We start from the raw sequence: 24,971 nt of genomic DNA, 5'->3' as shown, positions 1-24,971 counted from the left end.
GAGGCGAAACGTCTTCAGCTCCTTCTCCCTGGGAGGAGCATCTCCCGCTCCCCTGACTCCGCTCCTTCGCCAGGGGTGTCTCATCCCGGCACCTTCCTCCTCCTCATCGGCTGCCCACCGCCTGCTGGCTGGGGCCAGTCCTAACCCACGCCGTGCTTGCCCCATCTCCACTGCTCAACGGGCTCAGTGCAAGTCTCCGTCGGCTGCTCTGCACCTCCGCTCCGCTGGACAGGCAGGTGAACCGGGTTCAAACAGAAGGGGGGGGAAAAAAAAAAAAAATGAAGAAGAAGAGAGACAAAGGGTAATGAGAAGGTCCGTGGCCCACACAGCTGCCAAAGGAAATCTCTCGCCGCATTTCTCTGACCATACTTGTCCCAGCCACTACAGCTGCTGTGGGATCCCCTGTTCCTTGTAGCCTGTGAGGAGGGAGGGGAAGGGAACATGATTAGTGTTAATTCCTAATGAGGACCTTTAGCAAGGATCGAGTGATCCACAAGCTTGGTTTACCAGGAGTGGCAAACCACGTGGGGAAAATAGGAGGGGCTGCCAGCCTGCCCCAGGGCAGGCTCAGCGCGGCAAGCTGCCCTGCCTTGCACTAGCCAACACCTGCCCTGGGCAACCACGGAGTGTAACCACCTTCCTGGGCATGGCAATGTGGCTGCTGGTGGCCAGCCTTGCTGCTGCGGTGCCTGCTTGCCCACCAGCGCCAGCATGGGCAGGGGCATCTCTGCTCCAAGGGGTTATAAAGGCGCAGGAGGTACCCGCGGCCACGAATTCCAATACAGCCCAATAACCTAAGACCTTAATGGGCTGTGATTTTCTGCAATGTAGGGGAAATGTCTGCCCTTATGTATTGTTCCGGAGACACCGCTCTTTCTCACGCGCTGGCCTGGCAGCTTGATGGTCCTGCATCTGACACACTTTGCATCTCTACTTGCCCTCTATGTCTGAACCTCATCTTCCCAGAGGACTGGCAGGTAAGAGGAGGCTGGTTTCCTCTCTCCACCTTTTAGTTCCTGTCCTGGCTTTGGCTAACAGCTCTCCAGCAGCAACTCATTTGCACTGCAGTTCACAGAGGTGAACAAACATCTTTCAGAGGAGAAGGGGGAGGCTGACTTGTCAGAGTTCAAATCACAGACCCTGGGATGCCTCTGCGGGCCTTTTCCCTACTGATATTCTCACTTGTTTTGCTCCAGCCCAGCAGAATTACAGGTGCTTTTGTCCGGGGCACAGCAGCCATCCAGTAGGACTGGAGAAAATGGAGCTTTCCAGCAGCAAAACCAATTGCACTGGGAAACTGCGCAGATTCCTCTTCCCCCGAATTCCTCTTCCCCTGGCCGTAGGGTCTAATGGACCCTCACAACCAAGGCAGCAGAGTATCTGCCATCCTGTACATCACGGTTGAGGGGAGGCTGCAAATCCCATAGGGGAGGGCTCCTTCCCCCAGGCAGGCTATAGGGCAGGTAAGGACAATAGGAGAGCACCTGCAGCTCTTCTGCTGACAGGATAACAAGAAAAATACTGTTGGTTTTTTTGACACTTTCCTATGTGGTTCCAATGACTGCACCAGAAGCTTTACCTGCTTTCTTTTTAAGAGAAGCTGGGATTGTTATTACGATAGTACCAATGCAAAAGATCATAGAATCACAGAATGGTTTGGGTTGGAAGGGACCTTAAAGATCATTGAGTTCCAAACCCCTGCCATGGGCAGGGACACCTCCCACTAGACCAGGTTGCTCAAAGCCCCATCCAGCCTGGCCTTGAACACCTCCAGGGATGGGGCAGCCACAGCTTCTCTGGGCAACCTGTTCCAGTGCCTCACCACCCTCACAGGAAAGAATTTCTTCCTAATATCTAATCTAAATCTCCCCTCTTTCAGTTTAAAACCATTCCCCCTCGTCCTATGGCTCCCTTCCCTGATAAAGAGTCCCTCCCCATCTCTCCTGTAGCCCCTTTAGGGACTGGAAGGCTGCTATAAGGTCTCCCTGGAGCCTTCTCTTCTCCAGGCTGAACAACCCCAACTCTCTCTTCTCCAGGCTGAACAACCCCAACTCTCTCAGCCTGTCCTCATAGCAGAGGGGCTCCAGCCCTTGAAGCATCTTTGTGGCCCTTTCTAAAGAAGCAACCAAACTGTCCTTACCTACACTGCTTGCAATAGTGAAGATCTTTCAACTAGGAACCTTTAAAAATCTGTAGGTTTTTTCCTCTTTCTTTAAATAACATAAGTAAACAATCATTTTTATATTTTGAATTTCAAATGAGTCTGAAATTTCACCTTTCAGAAGAATGTTTAACTATTCGAACACGTCCCCACTGATGCTTTTTAATATTAGTTTCCAACGCTTACGTCAGGCTTTTGCAAGTCCCTTAAAAAAGCTGAACACAAAACACCAGTAAGTGCCACAACCTCCATCTTTAAGGGACTTCTTGCTGAACCTAAGAATTGGCCCTGGCAAATAAACTGCTGGAAAATCCAAGCATGCCCCCAGCCTTGGCAGTCTGGGTTTCCTGCTGCTAAACAGGAAGAAGGAACGGAGCAGGAGATTAATGACACTTATCGGCATGTATTACCCCGTGCTGCATCGCTGCCCGTTGCGTGCAGCTGAACAGAAAGACTCTCATCTCTTTCAAACAGCTTTTTCTAGGGGTGAATAAACGATGATTTCTTTATGCATTTATGTTCTAAGTGTGAGTCAGCTCTGAAGGTAAGATGAGCTGGCTGGAGACCTGTAATATGGGCTCGTCTACAGCATCAGTTTAATTTGTTTAGGGAGCACAGTGAAAAAACACCAACCAACCAATCCCGTGGACCAGAGAGTTGGGGCATGCCATAAATCCTTAGCTAAATTAAGCAAGCAAGGCTATGCTTACAGCAGCTTGTGTGCACAAGCCTGTTGCTTGTGAAGCCGTGCCTTTTGATTAAGATATAATAGAAATCCTTTCAGTCCTGCTCTCAGTTTTGAAGCTGGCTGGAAGCCAGTTACAGTGGCTGAGCCTGTATCTCTCTTTACAAGACCAAAGTAAGCCAAAAGATGACCTGTCCTATGCTAAACGTATTTATTAAAATATCTCAGACTTAACTTATTAAGCAGTTTATATATAAAAATAGTTGCATTTCTTGCATAGGAATAGCTATTCTGTATGAAGCAGCTGTATGTTAGTATGCCTACAGTACAGTTAAGGTGCAGCTCTGTAAAGTAGACAGATCTGGGATCTCGATTAAGTTGGTCTGAGTGTCTGTGTGCAAAATCACTGATTTAATTAAGTTTGCTAGAAATTGCGCTGCTTCTGCGAACCGTTAGAAGTCAGATGCAGGCAAAAAGAAACCAGTTTGTGCACAGTTTGTCCTACCGGGACTGGGTTTGTGCAGAGGGTGGCCTCGGGATGCTCCTCTCGAGGCTGAAATGGGTCCCTGCCCTGCTCCAAGGGTGCCCTTGGTGCAGACTGAGGGGTGTTTCAGTGCTGGGTGGAGAATAGGTCCCCAGGGCTGTGCAGCCACAGGACAGACACAGAGACAGACAGATGCAGGCACATAAAGGGACAGGGCTGGACTCGGGCTGGGAGTGGGCAGCAGTGGCTAAAGCGACTCTGAAGTGGCTTGTCCCAGCCGAGGGCTCACTGCTTTTCCTGGGGAGCTGCCACGGGGTGTGAGGAGGAGGAGGAGGAAGAACAGAAACAAACTTACCTTGTGAAACTTTGATGGTGAACAAAAGGAGGCAAAGGAACATGAAAGAAAGAGAGAGGGAGAAATGTAACTGTAGACAATATATCCGAAAACACATGAAGAAGCAGAAAAGAACGAATAAACTGGGGCTACGGAATAAACAGAGAACAGCTGCTCTACCATCAGACACTCACACCAGGGCTAAACATTATTTAAAATGCTCATACTTGAAGTAGACCATTTCATTTGGGGCTCTTGTTTAAAGAGGATGGGGGAATCCTCACCTGCATTCCAGCCGGACAGGCTGGGTGGACTAACCCCTCTGAGTGATGCTCCCACAGCTTTCCTCTGGGACATTGCTATTCCATGGGTTTTACCGAAAGGGAATAGCTGAAGGAAGACAGCAAACAAGACATCACAGGGTACTGGATGGCATGTGGGACCGCTCACAGTCTGAGAGCTGGGAAAACTACACCTGGAGGCTTTTTGGCAGTTTTGCTGCTGAGTTTGGTCATGCCCACAGATAACTCACAGCCACGGTGCACCTTCAGCCCTGTGGGTGCTGCAAACCCTGAGTGGTATTTAATGTTCCTACAATATTTTAAGAACTTAACCTACCACAACATTTGGTAGGAAACCGCAAAAAAGGGTATTTCACCTACTTTCCTTGGGCACGGTTTGGGGGATGGTTCTATTTAGATTTTAAGAAAACCATAATAGCTCCAAGAGGGCTATTTTTCCTCAGAATTGCCTTCATCTTGTGCAGGGTTACCAGCTGTTTTGGGATATTCTTCTCTTCTGAGCCTCTCAAAAGCTTTCTGCTTTCTCTCCTTCCCAGGGCAGCTGCGTTACCTGTCTTGGCAGGGGCCCTGCGGAGAAGAGAGCCTTGGTGACACTTTCCAAAGTCCCTCACAACCCGGTGGTGCAATCATCTTCTGGCAAGAGTTGAACACTGTAATTAGCAAAGGAGCTACAAGTGGGCAGTGTGATTACAGGTAATGTCTTACTACTGGGTGGCAATCAGTTCTCAAGAGCTGGCTGCCCCCTGTGGAAGCTGGGGCTGCAGCAGGAGTCCCCATCCTGTGGAACCACAAGCGATGGCACCTTTGCTCATTAATTCAGAAGCCAGAAGCTGAGCGAGGGCTCCTTTCAGAAACCAGGCTTGGCTCCTTGGCTGTGTTCTAGTGAAGGCACAACAATCTCCAGACAAACAGTCCCTGACTTCTGTCCCCTGTGCCACCTCAGCGTGACATTTGCTATATTGATTACTGTGTTATTTCTGTCCAGAAATGGCACAAAACCTTCTATAACGAGCTCTGAGCAGCTCGGGAGTTCCTGGAAAGGCTGTTCCTCTGCGTTTTTTCTGCACACTGCTCGTTGCAGCTGACGAAGAACGTGTGCCGCGTGGGCTTGGGGACAAGGTGTGCCTTGAGCAGAAGGAAAACTTGCCTGGAAACCTTTAGGAGGCTCGTTTTCCAGTTGGCCTTGGCCAGCTCGTTAGCTCTGTTTCACCATAGCTCCATGCCTTGTCTCCACAGCCATGATGAGGGGTTGGAGGAGAGCACAGTGTGGCAGCGGGATATCTGCAGCCAGGAGTAGAGAGCCCAGAGTAGGTTTTTTTAGTTGTTTTTTTTCTCAAAATAATTAAGTGCTTCCTTTTAATCTACCTTTGCTTTCAGACAGCAAGGTAAACTGAAGGATGGCTGGCAAAGCCATATGGCTGCTTAAAGAAGATATCTGTGGCATTTAACTGGGCCAGCTGGCAATTCATTTAAATTAGCAGAGAAAATGCCCTGTGCCATTGTGCTGCCAAAAGTAATTAAGTGTGACAGTAAAACGGCATTCAATTAATCTTCCTTCTGGGATACATCCTGCTAAAGGGCACCTTAGGAGAGATGAGTGCTGGGCAGGACCCCTCAAGGTCAGTCAGTCCCTTCCCGTGTCCCACCTTGCTCCTGACACACATGGGTCTACCCACTCCTGGGGTTCTCCAGTGATAGAGAGGGCAGATCCTGCCATGCCACCTCTTCAGCATTTTGACGTTACTGGAGGGAAAACATCTCCTAATTTCCACACGGATTGTTCCTGCTGTTCTTTAAGCCTGTCTTGGGCTAAACTGCTGCCCTCTCGCGTTTATTAGCCCACTGAGCCTCTTGGTTGCCTGCTTTCTCACGGTCCTCTGGCCTCTCTCCAGGTTCTCCACATTGAATGCAGCCTCCAAAGCTGGCCACAAGCCTCACCGCAGCTTTAGGTGTGCCAAGAAAGGTGAAGGGACCAGTTTATGTCCTACAGGCTCTGCTCCTACCTGTCTGGGTGGTGTTTGTTCCCCCCACAGCAATGTTCTCCAGTGCTGCCTGTGACTCACTGCAGCCACCACATCCTTCTCTGAAAAACAAGTTGTTCCCTAGCTCGTATTTATGCACTTGATTAATCCCTCCTCAGTGTGTTGGACTTGTCTCTACTGAACAGCATTTATTTGTTTTTCCAGGCTGTTTCTTCGATCTGCTTGACTCCAGATGCTGCCCTCGCTGTGCCTGCCATCGTTGCAGCCACCGGTGCAAGAAGACCCCTTCTCTGGTCCATCAACAAGCCATGAATGAAAATACTCAACAGAGCCAGATTCAGGAGGGACTTTTCAACACCCCTCTCCTTATATCTTTCCAGGAAAATGCAGTCAGAGAACAGTTCTCAGGGACGTTTACACCAGGCTACGGTCTCCCTGGCTTGCTGGTGGGAAGGCTGTGTGAGATGGTGTCAGCATCTGAAGGTCAGGAGGGATGTCTGGCTGCTGCCACTCACAAAATTAATCCCTCTGCCACAGGAGGGCATCGAGCCAGCCTGACACAGCTTGCTCCGGACAAACCCAGGCTGACTGTTGCTTTGTTTCTTTTTATTTTCTAAATGAATGCAAGTCACTTGTTTCATTACTTCTTCCAGGAATCGAAGTGCACCCGATTGGCCTATAATTCTTCTCCTTTTTCCCCTCATGGAAGACAGTATGACGTTACCCCCAAAGCTCAGAGCAGGCTCCCACAAGGCTCCCCTTTAATGGGGAATTGGCACTAGAAGGTGAAAAATGGCAACACCCATCCCTCCCTCCCACCCACCTCTCTGCCAGCTGATAGACATCACTCACTCTGCCCTGCCTTTAGCCCATGAAAATTGTATTTTTCACTATTTCACAGTGAGGAAGACTAGAGGTGGGCAGTGGTTTAATTTTTTTTTTTTAACTCTTCCCCACCCAAACGCAGATTTGAGTTGCAACAGCACACAATTTCTGTCCGGTGCATCAAATAGTTTCTGTCTGCATGCAAACAAACCCCAAAATGTTTCCTGGCAGTGTTTTTAAATGAAATTGTCTTATTTCTTGCATTTGACACACTGTTTCATCTTCTAAAGTTGTTACTTTTTTTTAAACATGAAAACAAAGCATGAAAAAACAAAACACTTCAGGTCTGGCAGGCTCTTTGATCCAGCTGGAAGTAACTGATCACTTCTTAGCTTTGATTGAAAAATGAGTTCTTTCTTTTATTATCCATCAACCAAGAGCTGCTTTATTTAGCCATTATTTGCATTTTAAGTAAACTTAAACCCTGGCTATTTAATGAGACAGCAAGGAACTGCCAAGGGCTGCAACTTGTCAGATGATCTACAGCTGGTTAACATAAGGCATGTTGACTCCTCTTACCCTTCTTGATGGCCACCAAAGGGGACCTCTTGGCCTGAGCATCCCCACCACCCTCTGCCTCCCAGACTGGTGGGGTCCATCCAGGCGTGAGGAACACCTCTGGGGAGATACTTCCAAGCTGTATATCTTTCCCCACCAGCCAAACTGGAAAACCAGCAAGACCCTCCTGAGCCCCAGACCCCTCTACCCAAGGACATACGTGAACAGGACTATGGAGAAAAGCAAGTTGTGGTTTCAGCTGTGGCTCTCTAGCTGGATGGATGCTTTCCTGCCTCTCCCCGCAGCCGCAGAACTGGCTCTGCGTGCTATGTGTGGAGGTTGTCCAGCAGAGGAACAGCAGAAGAGCATGTGGTTATGAACACATAATTATGGGGTTACACACAAATCAGGCAGGGTCGTAAAGACACACCACAGATGTACACCAATTCACAGTTTATCCTCAGAAATAACTCAGGCTGCCCCCATGTGCAGGTATAGCTGAGATGCAGCTTGCCAGGTGGTTTGCAGGGAAAAACAAAGGACAGTGCTTCCTCTGTCCTGAGTAAAGCCTTTTCCCTTGCTTATGGTAAGGTTCTTAATATCCATCATTTGCTCTACGTGGGGATTGCCCTCAACTCAGCCTGTAAATTGAAGCTGACTCAGAAATTGGCAGGTGGTTTGGTGAGAGGGTTTAACCCCCCAGTTTGGCAGCTGAAGATGTGCACTGGTTTCCTGCTGTTTCATTTGGGGTTTTTTTTCCAGTTTCATCCATTTAATCTTTAGGCAACTTCCTGAGACCCTCTCTTCTCCTCTGCCATGCAGCCACAGATGTCATCAGCCAAGATGACAAAGTGGAGCCCCTTCCAACCAGAAGGCAAAAGCTGCAGGTAAGATGTTCTTCAGGAGAAGCACTTGCTTTGGGACCTGCCTGCCCTGCCAGCCTTGAAGGATCTCAGACCCGTCTGGCATGGGGCTATACCCACCAGCCTCTCCCAGCCTTTGGAAAGGGAATGGGGTCTTGCAGACATGAGCTGCGAGGCGAGGTTGTCACCTTTATTCTCTGCAACATGGTAGAGGTGGTAGATAACTTTATCTTTAGCAGATAAAGTTATGGAGCTTGTATTCTAGATGAGCAATATGTAGTTAGCTGACCGAGTGATCTAAATTATGTATGTTTAAAAAAGGATTCCTGTCATCTTCCCCTAGACCAATGTTTTAGAGCCTCCTTGAAGGGTGTAGGGGAAATCCTTCTAGGAGTAGCTAAACAGTCCTGTTCAGCCTGAGAACTTGGTGAAACATGAAAAAAAGCTTTTGGGCAAATGTGTTCTGGGGAGGAAGGCAGGTTCAGAAGAGTCCCCACGGCTTTTCTGGGGACAGCTGGCCCCGTATGTTCCCTGGGAGCAGAAATGGCCTCACGGGAAGATCTTGCTACCGAGAGAGATGCAGAGTTGTGACGGAGAAAGCGCTTTCTCATTCAAACATGCACACAGATGCGACCATGGCAGAAAGCTCCAGACAGCAGAGGGGGGACTCCAGACTTTTATAAAGGGGAAAGGAAGTTCCTAACCCACGTGGTGGGATGGGAGGCTCTTCCAGATGTGTCACAGGGCCCAACCCACCAGCCTCCCGGCAATTCCTCTGCCTACTGTGTTTCTGGTGGACTTGCAGAGCCCATCCTTGTGGATCTTGGTCCCTACAGTACAGCCTGACAGCTTGCAGGGGCATTAGCTGGGACCCAGCAACGTGGCCACGGAGGTCAGAAGTTGGGGGGGGAGAAGTGCCCTGTACTTACTTGCGAGAATGACCATGTCCATCCCCCAGAATATACTCATAATCCAGCCAACCATCACGATCGCCGTCAGGATCTGAATCAGAGCAGCAGCGATGTTCAGCCAGAAGACACAACACTTGTGCCTGTCAGGGAGGTCGGTCCGGGCTCCACACAGCACGGTGAAAGCGGATACAAATGTTCCTAAGGAAGAGAGAGCAGCAAGAAAATGCAGTGAAAGGCAAGGCTTTGTGCCAAATTCCTTCCCTTAGACCCCCTTCTCCCAGCATCCCACTTCTTGTGTTCCCACGGCAGCGCTGAAAAGCTGGAAGGACTTTGCAAGAGGACAAATGGAGGCAAAGCCATATGTCACCTGAACACACCTCTGTCTCCCATTGAATTACACTGACATGTATACTTAAAATTCAGGAAAGTAAAAACACTTTTCAGGTTTTGGCTCCTTCCCCCCCCCCAGCTGCCACAGTAGGCAGTTTACAAGGAGTGCTATGTGTCTGGAAATATCAGTCTACCTTTTTTGTACCTGGTGGCTCTCTCTCAGGGAGAATATTTACCCCACTGAAGCCATAAAAGGGAAAATTGCACTGGGAGTTAGAGCAGGACTGGCTCTGGAAAGTTGAAGGGCTCTGGCACGGCTAGCAGTCTGCTACTATTCACCAATACTGCTCTAGAAGTGGCACACACAAAAAAGGGGGTGTTAACGAGGCACTGCATCTTTGCACAATGCTTTACAGTCACAAACTCTTACCTGAGAGGGTGTTTTTAACAAAGTAGGAGTCAAGCCAGCGCTGGAGCCAGGTGACCTTGGCTCTGCTTGTGTCCAACTTACAAAACTTGCCAACACCCCTTCAGGCTTCCTAAAACAATTTCAGATGAAGGACCTCACTGATGTATGAAAATTAAAGCTGGCGGGGGAGGAAAACCTACACCACAGCAGCCTTTAGAAAGATTCTTCCTGAATTTCAAGCCCGATGTTCTGAGCCCGTGGCTAGCTAAAACCCACAGCTTGGGGAAGCCTTGTCTGTGCCACGACCAACCTGCAGAAACCCCCAGCACTGGCAAAGAGCAGAAGAAACTGTTTCTGAAGCCTATAAAGTACGAGCTGTTGGCTGGGAGATTCAGTCAACCTGATCTAAGTATGCATTTCAACACCTCTTGTCGTTATGAATTGTTTTCTGTGTTGTTTTTTTGTTTGGTTGTTGTTTCTTTTTTTAATATAAATACAGCTTTGCCAAGGTAGGTGTAATATGGATTGTACTGGATAATGCAGTTCTGTGAAATGCTTTCCTTGATGAACACTTGAAATTAAAAATCCGGCAGCATGATGTTCAGTGATTTCTACAAAAATTGTCCTTCTCTCTTTCAAAGGCTGTAAGCCTGCAAGTGACCTGTAAGAGATGAATGAATGAGCTCATCTCTGATGCACAGAAGCGCCTCATTGAACCTGGGAGAAGGAGGGAGTCCCTTGGTTTGGCTGAAGGCAGGAAGGAAACAGTTTACACACTTCCAGAAGACCTCACCAGACAGAGAGAGCAGAAGGATCTGGTTAGGAGCAAAATAGAAACATAGAATGGTTTGAGTTGGAAGGGACCTTCAAGATCATTGAGTTCCAAACCCCCCACCATGGGCAGGGACACTTCCCACTAGACCAGGTTGCTCAAAGCCCCATCCAGCCTGGCCTTGAATACCTCCAGGGATGGGGCAGCCACAGCTTCTCTGGGCAACCTGGGCCAGTGCCTCACCACCCTCACAGGAAAGAATTTCTTCCCGAGATCTCATCTAAATCTCCCCTCTTTCAGTTTAAAACTGTTTCCCCTTGTCCTATGGCTTCACTCCCTGATCAAGAGTCCCTCCCCATCTCTCCTGTAGCCCCCTTTAGGTACTGGAAGGGACTCTAAAGTCTCCCTGGAGCCTTCTGTTCTCCAGGCTGAACACCACCAACTTGAGATACCATTTTGTCCTTCACTGCCAGGGTTTTGGAAGAGAATCTTCTCCATCACTGCCTCTTCTTCAGTGGGTCACAAAAGAAGAGACAGTTAAGATGCTGAAATGCTGGGGAAGGGTGGCTACAGCCTATTTTTAATCTCACCACCCTCTGCATGCTTCAACTCCAGCATCTTCCTAACGCTCCACCAGCTCCTAAACTCCCCTCCTCATCTTCCTGCCGCTGGCTCGAGCTGATTTTGTACTCCTACCTGCTCCCTTTGCCAAAGCCGGGCACAGTATCCCGGCAACAGGGAGCACTGATGGGGTGGCGGGAGATAACCCTACAGCAGGAGAGGGCCATCATCTTCTCTGCTGTGAGAAATCTCCCCTGGGCTTCATCCTCTGACTGCTCAGCTGTCACAGGCAGGGTTTCACCCCCTTACCCACCAAAACAACAGGGTCTGCACAGAAATCCTTTAGATCCTAAAAGATGTTGTATAAGTCTCTCCATTGCTCTGTGACTTCATCTTCCATGTCTTTTGTGTCCTCCATGGAGCATTACAGGAGATGTCTGCCCCACTTCACCTCCTTTTTTTTTTTTTTTCCTTTATAGTTTCTCCAAAGCAGAAGGAAGGCTGGAATATTCCCCCACACTTCCCAAAACTGTTGCCTGCAAAGTTACACCACAGCACTCTCCGAGATTAAATATGGATTGAGGCAAGATCAGAGACTGGCTGTTTACATTTTCCCATCAGGATGCAAAATCTTGCCAAATGGAAATGCATGTCTCTTTTTAAAATGAAAATTAAAATCTTTCTCTCTTGCCTTAACTTTAACTCTTCCAAGATGTGTTAGAAAAAAAAAGTCATAAAGGAGCAATAATTCTTAAGCTACAGCTTCAAATCCTTCCAGTGAAGCTTTTAAGATTTTTACATCATTAGAGCAAGGTGCTGAATTAGCTAATTAATCCCAAAACACCACAGTGACTAAGCTAATGTCTGGTCCCATCCAGAAAGGAATAAAGCAAACAAAGCAGTTAAGTGTCCCTCTCTGGACAGGGAGTTGATACAGAAGCTAGGATTAAAATCTCATGAACCTTGGCTTCTGATTCCTCCTTCAGGCCACTTTCCTACTCACAGGAGCCAATTTTCCAATGCCAGTGCATTTTCTTTATTAATTACGATTAGCTAATCTTTGTGAGGTTGATGGCATTTTTAAACACAAGACCTGAGACATGCCGGAAGACAGATGATGTATTTTTCCTATAGTCCACATAGACTTTAAAATGTGAAGAAGAGTGTTAAATACATTTCCCAAGGTAGATGTTTTCCCCTTAAGAAGCCGAAGTTACACATTGCCGAATATGGAAGTGTTTGCATCTGGAAGCAGAGAGATGGAGAGGAGGAGGAAGGCAAGCAAGCAAGCTAGCTGTATCTGCTGATACCTCCTGGCTGCCTCAGAGCTGGGGCACTGAACCATTCCCCTTCCTGACGGAGCACTCAGACACTTGAGTACGTATAGCCTAGAAATCATAAACTTGGTAGGAAAACTGCAGCTTGGAGAGGCTGAGAGACAGGCTGAGAGACTGGGGGTGCTCAGCCTGGAGAAGAGAAGGCTCCAGGGAGACCTTTGAACCCCTTCCAGTCCCTAAAGGGGCTACAGGAGAGATGGGGAGGGACTCTTGATCAGGGAGTGAAGCCATAGGACTGGGGGGGGACGGTTTTAAACTGAAAGAGGGAAGATTTAGATTGGATCTTAGGAAGAAATTTTTTCCTGTGAGGGTGGTGAGACACTGGAACAGGTTGCCCAGAGAAGCTGTGGCTGCCCCATCCTTGGAGGTGTTCAAGACCAGGCTGGATGGGGCTTTGAGCAACCTGGCCTAGTGGGAGGTGTCCCTGCCCAGGGCAGGGGGGTTGGAACTCCATGATCTTTAAGGTCCCTTCCAACCCAAACCATTCTGTGGTTCTATGATTATTTTAAATCGTGAATTAATACAGCCTCTTTGAGGACAGAAGAGAGGGGGTGAAGGGAAGATATCCTGTGCTACCTAATGAGTCTGTTTGTTCAACCTCGTGGGGCATCAGGGCCCATTGCAATCACCTGGCTGAGACATAGAGCACACCTGGCACCCGGAGCCACTGAGCACCAGGGGCTGGGCAGAGGGATGGGTGGGAGATGAGGTTTGTCCTTCTGGAGCAGCTCTGGGCAGAGGGTGAAGGCGCCGTGTGCTGGCAGGGGACAGGAAGCCAAGCTGGGTCCCTCAACTCATCCCCTCTCATTTCACTCGGGGCAGTGTCAGCCAGCTGGGGCACCACACGCTGTTTTCAGCAAGGGAAGAAAGCCTCTGGGAGTCCATGTTTGCTTTTTGCTGTCAGCAGAATTGGGGTATTTTTAGCTCACACCAGTAAACATGGAAGGCTTTTTGTTTTCAACAGTTTAACCCATTGAACGCGAAGGGGACGTGGTATCTCTGGGACACTACCATAAAAGGAGAGACAAAGGAGGGGGTTTTGCCCTTTCTCTTCTCTCTGGTCCATCGTCACACAGGATAAACTCGCCTCTGCAGTTTATGCTGGTGCCCTGGCAGCCATGGCCTTCTCAAGGGCATCACCTGATGGTTCCTGGCCTCACAGAATACACCAAAATAGTGTGAGAGAGGAACAGTTTGGGGTTTATATCTTAGAGGAAAAACTCACACCCTGGAGAGACCTCTCCTGGTTTGGGTCACTCATCCAGGGTGGAGGAAGACATGAGGTAAAGCCCGTGTGCTGTCCTGACCACAGTCTCCTCCACGCTATCCGAGTGCAGCAGTGACTGTGTTATGGAATATCTTAAACTGCACGAGAGAAGTTTTTCTCTAATATTTTTGCAAGAAAACCTACCCTGGGCACTCCTGCAGGAGTTTGAGCCAGATGTGGAGCTTGGCATGTTTCATATGGAGGACCTGGCTGTGAGTAAACTTCTGATGGCACCTTCCCAGAAACATCAGATGTCAGAGCCTGATTTGAGCCAGGGTGCAAAACAGAGGGAGACGAGACACCGATGGCCACAGTGTAAGCAATTTGAGCACACAGACAACTCATTAGTGGCCTTTCCGCTGACTAGCAGGTATCTGAGACTTCGCAACAGAAAGCATCTCTGCTGCAAGGAAATCACATCTGATGAGCTGCCCTGTTACAGGTGGAGCAATAGCAGAAACCCAAATTACTGCAGTCAGGGGCAGCACATGAAGCCGATGATGATCGCGGTCCCTACCCTATGAGAACGTGGAGCCAGGAAGGGGCTGAGGAAACACCCCTTCCTCTTCCCACAAGCCTGGAAGTTATTTAAGGTGTTCCTCTACAGTGCTGGGAGCAAATAAGGCAGTGGGATGGTGCTTCTTTTCCTGCTCCCAGAGGGTAAAATGGGACCGTGTCATGATGCCGGAGCACAGCTGCAGGTAAGCACAGGCAAAGATGGGAAGGAGAAGGGAATGGAATTTGAGGTGTCTGTAGGAGCAAGGAAATCTGTTGGATTGACAGTGGGAGAGGTAGTTAATGAGTGTGTATTTTGTGGGGATGAGACGTACCTGAGCAGCTGTATTGTGTCAGGGGAGTGCTCTGTGTGGGGACACATCTGAAATGCCTTTGAATTTTTTAAGTAAAATGATTATTAGCTGTCACTAAACAGTGTTGGCAGGTATGAGAGGCAGATGTTGTGGATGTGCTGAAAATTCATGAGATGTGCTGGTTCTTGCTTGCGTGAGTCAGAAAAAAAATGTGTGAGAAGGGTGATAGGGATTGCTTCAGTATCACAGTGAACATGTTGTCTACTGGTCAAGACATCCTTGGGTCTTCAGTGTCCTGAACTCATTTTTATACTCTACTTTGAACTGTAAGGAGTTGTCTCAGTTGTGGAGGCCTTTCATCCTTGGCATTGATCAAAATGCTAAGCTGTAGTCCTGTGGATTATAACGGGGGAAAGAGAACTACTAAAACTTGCCCAAGAAAGGGCTACAATAGTGACTGCTGATGCTGAATACCCTTTCCCTGGGTAGATCCGGGCTGTGGAAAGGACACTGTTAATAGCACAACAAAATGAAGCTGCAAAACATTAACACTCAGGCTGACTATCTGCTGAAGTTTCCTAAAGCAGAGAATTGTCTGTCTTTAAGGAAAACAGCTGCAAAGTAAACCCCTGGCAGTTGTTCTGGCCAGCATGAGTCCTTATTGGTGTCCCCAGTCACCACCTGGCTGGAATTCACTAGGGCTTAGGCAGTATCAAAGAGACCTTGCCAGTGCAGGTTGTATCACCTAAACCATTTGAGATAAGAGTGTTTTCTTTCCGCACTTACTGCAGCTCTCTGAACAGAAAAAGCTGGTTCAGAAGAACATCTGATGTACCTATGTGTAATCTGCCATGGCTCTTGCAGTTGCGAGCACAGGGCTCTTGTCAGGACTTCCACCATGCCTCATTCTCCCATGGCTTCCCCAGAGAGCTGTGATTGTGGGCAGGGGGCGTGCAGTGAATCTCTCTGGTTTGCAGCAACAGCAGAGGTACAGTAAGCTGGAGGATGCCCTCCTGAGGGAGCTAAACCATCTCGAGAACCTGGCCCTGGCTCCGTGGCCAGGTACTCCTTTGCCAGGAGGTATATTCCCACTCAGAAGGCACTCATGGCAAGCAATGGAAGACACCAATCCACTGGCAATTCAACCCCCCTTGAAAATAAGTGCTCACAACTGCAGCTGCACTCCTGGAGCAGAGCATCTAGCTGAAGTGCAAGGGCACGTAGCAATAAGACGAGGGGAAATGGTTTTAAACTAGAGCAGGGTAGGTTTGTATTGGACACTAAGAAGTTCTTTACAATGAGGGTGGTGAGACACTAGAACAGGTTGCCCAGAGAGCTGGTGGAGGCCCCATCCCTGGAGACATTCAAGGTCAGGCTTGGTGAGGCTCTGAGCAATCTGATCTAGTTAAAGATGTCCCTGCTTACTGCCGGGGGGTTGGACCAGACGACCTTTAAAGGTCCCTTCCAACCCAACATGTTCTATGATTCTAAGGGCCTGTGGCCTTCTTGCAGTGTTGGGGCCAATGCTCAGCCCACGGTACAGAGTTGGTCACTTACAATTCTTCACCTGTTAGTAGATGCTGGACTTCTTTCTCTTGAAATATAAAGAAAGTAGAGACAGCAAGACCACAAAACAAGGCTGCAGCATCAGCAAGATTTAGGTATGTCACCTGAGTGTCAGTGGCATCCCCTACATCCTTCCCCTTGTAGTCCATTTCAGCCATGGAAGTAAACCAGAGCTTGGTGCGTTTACCTGTTTTTCTCCTAGAAATAATGGTGGTAACACCTTAAAAGAAAACTTGGTGGGTTTTTCAGGCTAAAGTTTGATTAAACAGCCTTTGGCAAGCTTTCTCCCCGCTTCCAGGGGACTAGGTTCCCTGGAACTAAAGGGAAATAATATGGGAATAATAGACTAAAGCCTACCCCTGCCAAATCCAGTGAGAGGGGGCTAGGGCAGAGGGGTGGCTTTAACAATTTGAGGGGGAAGAAGAGCAGGAGCTGGAGAAAGACAGGTTAGAAAACAAGAGGCTTGCTTGGTCCCAGGCACCACCTCTTAAAATCAAAAAATCGGAATCCCACGTGCACAGGGCCAGGCATAACAAGTGCTGCTGCAAGGGGGGGAACATCACTGATGTGCAGACACCTGGTGGCAAAGCGATTGCCCACAAAAGCCAGGTCTTGTGGGAAACAGTGTGGGCAGGACCTGGGCAAGAACAGCAGGAGCCGAAGAGTAGGAGAGGGAGAAGAGAAAGGGAAGGAGGAGAGAGTGGAGGCAGCAAACGTGACAGAACCTAGATGTTGCCATGGAGAGCAGCTCATGAATTTTCCTCTGTGGCCTGCTATTAAAAATGCTTTGTTTGGCTTCTGCCAGCACATTGTTTTTATTTTCCCCTTCCATATCGGAAGGACATTCAAAGTGAATTCTGGCTCCATCCGGTCCTTTTGGCCTCGTTACGGACAAAAATACACAGTCGCTTGACAAGTGAGAGCTGGTGCTTGCAGTTCTTGTCTCGACAGGATTTGTTCCAACTCCCGAGTCCGCAGAAGGCGGGCTGTATATAGGATTAGCTTTCTGGTTTCCTTACACACGTGAAAAATGTCCAGCCCGTCCCAAAGCATTACATATACAAGCATTTTGAGTGCGTGGCTGTAGCTCCAGCACTGAGCTAGTGCTCTGCATCTGTTTGTTATTAGTAGGTTTGTCTCATGTGGTCAGAACAGACTTGACAGGTTTTTTTATGTAGCATCTACAGAAGACGGCCCACGTGCAAGTGAGATAGCATTGCCTTTGCATCAAAAATGAGATTTTTTTTTTCCTCATATTTAATGCTTTAGAAAAAGTTAACTCTTCTGAAAACGCAGAGTTTTTTAACACAAACTTCAAAACTTGACTGCAACAAACTTTCACAGACTCCCAAGGCTAAAAATACACAGCAAAATCTTAAATTACATGGAGGGGGGGGGTTTGCTGCATGAAGGTGAAATGACTTACTAAAGCTTTAATTATACATGGAGCCATTGGCATTATTTTTACTCCGCAGCACTGCAACATTTCGAACACTTAAGAGCAGCCACCCATAAATAGTGAGATTGCAGTACAGCTTGTTCTGCTGCCAGACATTCCACAATCCTTGGGTGAAGTTTTCCAGTCCAGTCCTATGGTTTAATTCTGTTGACTTGATGCTTAAAATTAAGGATGTGCTTGAAGAATTTGAGACTGAAGAACTTCTGTTGAATGGTGATGTGGAGTCCAACTGTGTAATCCACAGTGGTGGAGCAGACCTCAGGCTTCTGCCAGGATATGATTCTATGATTTGCTGCTGCTGAATTACTTTTGCAAACTGTACCTGCCTGACTCCCAAACTAATTTCCCCCCCCCATTCTATAAAAGGTGCGGTCCCAGAATTGCCACTGACATGTTGCATCATGCTTTATAACAGTATGAACCACTGAGGAAAACTTGTAGCTTCCCAAAAGTAAAACGGAGGAGGAGAAGGGGAAATTACTATGCAGAAACCTAGATATAGGAAAATGGGGAAGTATGTACCAAACAATACCTGCAGTTGCATAAAATTAATTGCTTAAGGTAAGTCCATCTACACCAGAAGTATCATCTTTTGCCATGTTTCCCAGATACGGTGCCACAAGGAGAAATTCTTTGCCACGCTTAACTAGCAGACAGGCTGACTCTGTGAACGTGACACCAATCTTGCTTCTGCTCGATGCTTACTTTTTTTTCTTTGCTAATGGAATGAGGAGAGAATCTTAATTAATTTGTATCCTTATTAAGTATGCCAGCATTGAGAGAAATAATGTAATTGGCTTCCAATTATAACAGCAAACATAAGGGAGAACAAAAGGCATGACCACGGTTTACAGCACAGGGCACTTTGCTATAAGCTCATCTGCCCTAAGTGGGTGCCTTTCTGCTGCTCCGGAATTTTATCAGCAACTTAAAAGCTCTGTTTCATGGAAACAGCTCTCCTTGCTGGTATCTCTCTGCTGTCTCCTGCCACGTAGAACTCTGTATTTGTGCTGTCTACTATTAAACCAAGTGCTTATTACACCTCATGCTCCCACCAACCACCCAGGAACACCAGTTCGGGTGCTTTGCTGTGTCTCTCCTAGTCCCAGGCTGCTCTGCAGGAGCTCAGGATCCAAGTGACAGAGGAACTGAGGAGACAGAAACAACCTTCCAGTAAAATAGCTCTTATTTTTTAAGACTATGATCTTAATTCACGATTCTCAAGCACCTCCAGAAATCCATTTTCTGTTTTCTGGATGTACATCCAGGAACAAACCTCGAGCCATTTAGTTTTATGCAACTGATAGCAAAATAATTTGGATGTGGCTTTTCATCCAAACTGTACAAACCTGGAAGCCTCAAGAACAGATTCTCTGGAGAGAGCCCCTCCTCATTTTGGAGTGGCCATGAAACCACTTTTAAAGGAAAGCTTTTTGGGTTTCTGATACCTCCAGTTCCTAACGGCCCCTGGAAATAAGAGCTGTGCAACAGTGGAAAAATAATAAGGAAAAGGCCATGGATTCTTAAGAGCATTCACCAAGGCTCTAGCCAATTTCCCTGAATTTCACTGAATTTTTAGAGTTGGAAGGGACCATAAAGATCATCTAGTCCAAATCCCCTGCTGAAGCAGGATTGCCCAGAGCATGTCAGAGCATGTTACTCAGGACTGCATCCAGGCGGGTCTTGAAAATCTCCAACAAAGGGGATTCCACACCCTCCCTGGGCAGCCTGTTCCAGGGCTCTGTCACCCTCACTGTGAAGAAGTTTTTTCTCATATTTGAGTGGAACCTCCTATGTTCCAGCTTGTGCTCGTTGCCCCTCGTCCTATTGCTGGGAACCACTGAAAAGAGTCCGGCTCCCTCCTCCTTCAACCCACTCTTTAGATACTTATAAGCATTGATAAGGTCTCCCCTCAGCCTTCTCTTCTCCAGACTAAAGAGTCCCAGCTCTCTCAGCCTTTCTTCATAAGGGAGATGCTCCGATCCTTGAATCATCCTCGTTGCCCTTTGCTGGACTCTTTCCAGTAGTTTCCTGTCTTACAATGATTAACTGAAGTTTATTCCTAATTCTCTGTACCGGGGAAAGCTCTTTCTTGTCAGGTACGGAGTGGGTGGGTGGGCATGCGTGACCCTCCAGTCTCGACTTCCACACTAGTCCAAGGGCTCAGAAGGGCATATGGGTTTTTTTCTGGATGAAGCCACATCAAACCTTCAGTGTTTTTTCCTGCCTCTGCCATCCCGTGGGTTAATTAAGTGCCACTAGTGCCCATCTCAGGACACTCTAATTAAGCAGCCAAAGGAAAGCAGTGGGCGAAGGGCAGCGTAAGGGTCTCTCCCTCCCGTCCTGTCTGTCTGGATTCAGCCAAGCAGCCACGGTTCCAGGCGAGGTCTGTAGCTTTCTTGCCTCCTTGTCCATCTCGCTGATCGCTGCCTTGCAACTAATTTAGCCCTTTGAAGCTACCTAACCATATTTTTCTCTGCTTGTGGAAGAATAGATTAACTACTTCTAACATGCACCGAGCGGTGAATCTGAGCTTGCTGTGATACCCTGGAGTCCTTAACTGTGAAGACAAATTATGTTAAATAGGGACTACTAGGACATAAGACAGAATTAATCTTATTAGAAAGTTAGATAGGGCTGTGGAGCAATTAGAGATTTTGCTACAGACAGACAGCTGAAACTGAAGTGTAATGAAGTGCACCAGCCTTCAAAATGACCCCAAAGTACAAGCTATCTCTGAAGTAGTATAGGAATGTAAAACAAAACTGTGACATAAATGTTCAGAGATCAGCAGTGGTAAGCGTGCAGGAGACTAACAAAAAGACCTGGGGTTTTTTATCCAGAAAACTCAGCGCATGCATTTTATGAGCCAAAGCAACTCAAGCAGGGACTTAAAGGGGACATGAGAGAGTAGCCTGGGGGTGCGGTGTTGCACCCAAGAGTTTGGAATGTGATTTGGGAGACCAGAATTCAGTCCTGGTTTTACTGCCACTTGCTAAATAATTCTGAACCTGTACCTTTATTCTTGTAGTGCTGGAGTAACGTAATTAAGATGTTAACACCCCTACTTTCAAGTGTCCTTTCTATTTGGATAGTCCTTGCTCCAGGAGACTTACCATCTTTCATGCACTTAATATATGGGGCCATCTCACTGTTCTGTTCAATGCCACCGTAAGTCAAATAGTGACCAGGTCTTGCTTTTATAGGACAGTTTTTACAAAAGCACTCTTCTTAAAGCACTGTTTAACTACTAAAGCCACTGCAAAGTTGCCATCTCATTAACGTATATAACATCTGAAATATTTAGGAGATGATGCTTTACGCTCTAAGTTTGGCTTTGTTACCTTCAGGTGATTCAGACAGATAACAACTAAAAAAATCTCATTTCATGACAGTTTACCTGGTGGAGAATATAAAGCTGTCTTGCCCTATTCAACAAAACCCACAGGGAACATTTTCTGCAGCTTAACTTGTGCCCATTTTAACTGAAATTTCCCACACTAACAGCAGATTCAAACACGACTGACTCTGTAGAAGAGCAGTGTGGGATGAGGAGGACAAGGATCCACTCGGAGCTGGGCTGCAACCAACCCACGTTCTCTTTGGCAAGGAGCACAATTAAGGCGGGTGCTGTAATTGCAGAGGTGAAGCACATAGCCAGGGTGAGCCTCTACGCATGACCTGCTGTCTATGCTCTTTCTCTTATGGGGGGAGGACCTGGAGCCTTCCAGAGCCTTTTCAGCTCTCCATGGAAAGGCCCCAGGCAGTAGAGAAATGAGCTGTGGTACCTTGTGCCTGACATCACTCCATAAATAGAGCAGGCTGGAGTGACCCCTGACTCTACAGATTCTGTGAATGTGAGCACCAGCCAAGACAAATGAATTCAGCCCCGCTAGCATAGTTTTCTAAAAGGAAGGTTTCTTATTAGGGTGGAGAAAATGTGGAGACTGTGGAGGCTACCACACTGCATCTGCATCAGCAGGTATCCCATGATACTGTGGACAAGGACCTGAGCAACCTGCTCTGATTTAACCCGCTTGGAGGAAGGACTAGGTGACCTCCAGAAGTCTCTTCCAACCTCGGCTATTCTATAATACTTTGCCTACTCTACCAAATACTGGTTTTACCTACTCTATGCAAGGCTTAGCTGATCTAGCTCAGTTTCTTTTCCCAGAGCCATGTCCCCTTGCCATTACACAACTAACAGCTCTTGAGCATAGAGCACTTCATGATTTTTCAATTTGTTTTTGAAGAGCTGTTCTGGTTCTTAAACATCCAGTGTAATTACCCTCATAGTAATCAGTACACCCGAGCAGAAAGCATGCTTGGGAGTTGCTGATGATACCAAACCAGGTGAAATTCCAGTCAACAGACGTTGACTTGATGTTGCCCCTTTGAGAGCATACATGCTCATATCAAACACCTCAGCCAGCCTCAGAGGGGAGATGCCTTTGTACTAAGGGGAAATAGTACTTTAATAGAAGCGTGGTCTGTCTTTAAAAGAAATATTTACTTGGATAAAATCATTGTTTCATAGAATCATAGGATGGCTTGGGTTGGAAAGGACCTTAAAGATTATCTTGTTCCAAACCCCTGCTAGGGTCTAGTCCTCTTTTGTCTGAAAGCAAAGCTAAAGGAGAAACACCACAGCTTAGTTGAGCAGATCGGAAGCGCAGATGAACACAGGGTCATGTTCAGAAGCCAGATTATCCACCAACAGTTAATGCCTTTTGGCCAGCCAAGACGTGTCCAGCAAAGCCCAGGCCTCTGCACAGCTGTGTAAGCATGTGGGGGGATTTTACATGTGGCCTTTTCATGGGCCCCTGCACACCATGGGCCCATGGGTACATGTGTGCCCATGGGTACATGGGCACACATGGGCCCCTGCACACCACTGTCTCTAGAAGTTCTTGCATTCCCAATTTGCAGGAAATGGCATCCAATTTACACTTATTTTCATTACAGGACAAATTTTCCCTTTACCAAATAATTTTCCATCTAGCTACTCTTAAGCATTAGATAGAAATGCATATGCATTTGTTTGTAGATATCACAAAGAACTGAGTTCCGAACATCACAGTACAGCCTGTAATTATTCTGAGTGAAATATGAAAAGTAATACCTCTATTATACAATGATTCAAGGACACTATTCTTCAGGGGTTAGAGAAGATTTATATGGAGTGAGCTGTACCATGGAAAGTCTCACACAGAGAGAAACTGAAAATTATCATAGTTCCATCCTGCCTGTCGTTCTTTTTTTATAATTTTCATGCTGAATAGGTTACGGTAAGGTTAGGAACCACAGTAAAATGGTTCAACTCTCCTATGCGAGACTGCTGGAAGCACTTACCTAAAATGTTAAAGGGTGAAGCTGAGCTGAGATTCAAGACTTTTAAATGTCCTTTCCTGCCTTACAGAGAAGCCCTCAGACTTGGGGCAGGGGACTAACCCTGGCACTCAGCACTAATGTTGCAACACAAGACTTCACAACCTAAACAAATCTTCTGTTTCTCTGCTTCTGTATGTCCTCCAGTTGACCAACTGGAATTCCCAGTTTTCCATGGTGTTTTCTAAACAGGGCTAGGGTTTTTTGGGGGGTACCAGTCCTGCAGACGAAAGGAAATTCACATTTGCTACTTGAGTGCCAGCCAGGGTCAGGACCTCCTTGTGGTAGGCAATGTATGAGCACCAGAAGATTCTCCCTGTTCCAAAGAGTTCATACTGCAGTTCTTGAATATCCCCAAAGCTACTCCTGCTGTATCTTCTCATGAACTGGTTTTATGTAGTGTCTCCCTCAAGAGCCTGTGGGGCTGTGGAGCAGCTCAAAAAGCTCTAGAACATCTAACCCACCAAGGACCACCATTTGTATCTTGCATGGCCCTCCTGGTTCAGGACTCCAGAGCAAGCAGCAGGGAAGGTGCAGGAACGCATGTCCTTGGAAAGAAGGGGTGGGTGTAGAGAGAAAACACTTCTTGAAAGGGCAGGCTCAGCTGAGGGACCATCCATCTAGCCTTTACTCATTCCTATGTCAGCGTTCTTTTCCTCCTGCCAAAAAATACATCTATATTGGGCCCGGATTCATCTCTGACATAAATCCACTGACTGCCACAGAGTTACACCGGGGATTAATTTGGCTCATCAGGTCTAACCTGATCTTGGCAGCAATTCAGAAGTGCAAACAGCAGAAAGACAGTTCTTTTAAATCATAGCAACAGGCCATGGCAAACATCATATGCCTGCTGCTCTGTGTGAGGCTGATGAATAAAATTCAAACGTGAACTTGAACAGGGCTAACATGAATTGCCCTGGATACACATTTAAGCAGAATTACAAATTGTAGAAAATTGATCTAATGTGCATATAAGCACTTTACTAACTTTTTAGCAGGTCTGTTGTGCTGGACAAGGACCAGGCTCTGCTCCATACAGCAGCTGGTGTTGCTCTCCTTGCTCCTCAGATGAGCAGAATCATGATCCTGGAAGGCTGTCCAGGCTCACCTTGTGCCCAGAAGCTGTACAGCTGGGAGACTGGTTATCCAGCTCCTGTAACCCTGCAGCTTCTAATAGATGATTGTGGTTTAAGCTAATTTCTGGCCTGGCTTCACCATATCAGCATTCACACTACTACATGAACTCAGTTTATGCAGCTCCACTTGTCTTTCAGCTACCCTAACCAACTTCCTCCCTCTGGCCAGGAAATGTCACAAGGTTACCTCAATCTTTTCCTCTTTTACAAGTGAGGCTTCCTCCCCCTCTGCTGATACTGTTCTCACCAAGGTCTGCAAAGGGTCTGGGCGAGTGTCAGGACCTCTGCTCCTGACTAAATGCTGTGGTATCTCTGGGTCCTGGCTCTGGAGTATATTAGGGGCTCTGTGCTCTTTGACATCTTACCATCTGCCTTTCTCCTATCACATCCTCAACATGCCTCACTCTGCTACCTTTCTCTTCCTATTTCACAGAGGGACAGACTGAGCCTCTGCAATTCCCTTCCCCATTTTCTGTTCCCTCCATATCATGACTTCTTTAAACTTCATCCCCACACGAGCCTTCACGTGCCATCTCCATCTCTGTGCCAGCGACTCAAACTCCTGCATCTCTGGAGGACACTTCTCCTGTGTCCTGCCCAGTCTTTCTGGTACCTCTGCTTGAACATCCTCTTGTCTTAACTCGAGGACTGCAAAGTCAAACTCCATTTCCCTGTGTGGCGAATGTTCCTCGCTGATGACACCACCAACCACCTTCCTGTCAATCAGGCTTGCAAGTGAAGAGAAAAGGAGTAGAATTACATATTTAATTCCTCCCTCTCCCATGCATGCAGGTCACCCCAAACACTATTCCTTTTTCTTTCCCACATC

The 24,971-nt window shown here is 47.4% G+C and overlaps 1 protein-coding gene across 1 annotated transcript in view; it reads right to left on the bottom strand.

Moving 5' to 3' along the window:
* Nucleotides 1-381: 381 nt before the first annotated feature.
* Nucleotides 382-24,971, bottom strand: part of STUM (stum, mechanosensory transduction mediator homolog) — a 43,351-nt gene continuing 18,761 nt past the window's right edge. The window contains exons 2-4 of the mRNA XM_074144580.1: nt 9,124-9,303; nt 3,686-3,694; nt 382-416 (exon numbers count right to left, since the gene is read on the bottom strand). Coding sequence (XP_074000681.1) covers nt 382-416; nt 3,686-3,694; nt 9,124-9,303 — 224 coding nt within the window. The remainder of the gene's footprint in view (nt 417-3,685; nt 3,695-9,123; nt 9,304-24,971) is intronic.

The sequence above is a fragment of the Numenius arquata genome, chromosome 2, assembly GCF_964106895.1.
Source record: "Numenius arquata chromosome 2, bNumArq3.hap1.1, whole genome shotgun sequence".
Classification (NCBI taxonomy): Eukaryota; Metazoa; Chordata; class Aves; order Charadriiformes; family Scolopacidae; genus Numenius; species Numenius arquata.
The sequence above is the reverse complement of the archived record's forward strand: the minus strand, read 5'-3'. Positions and strand labels throughout refer to the sequence as shown.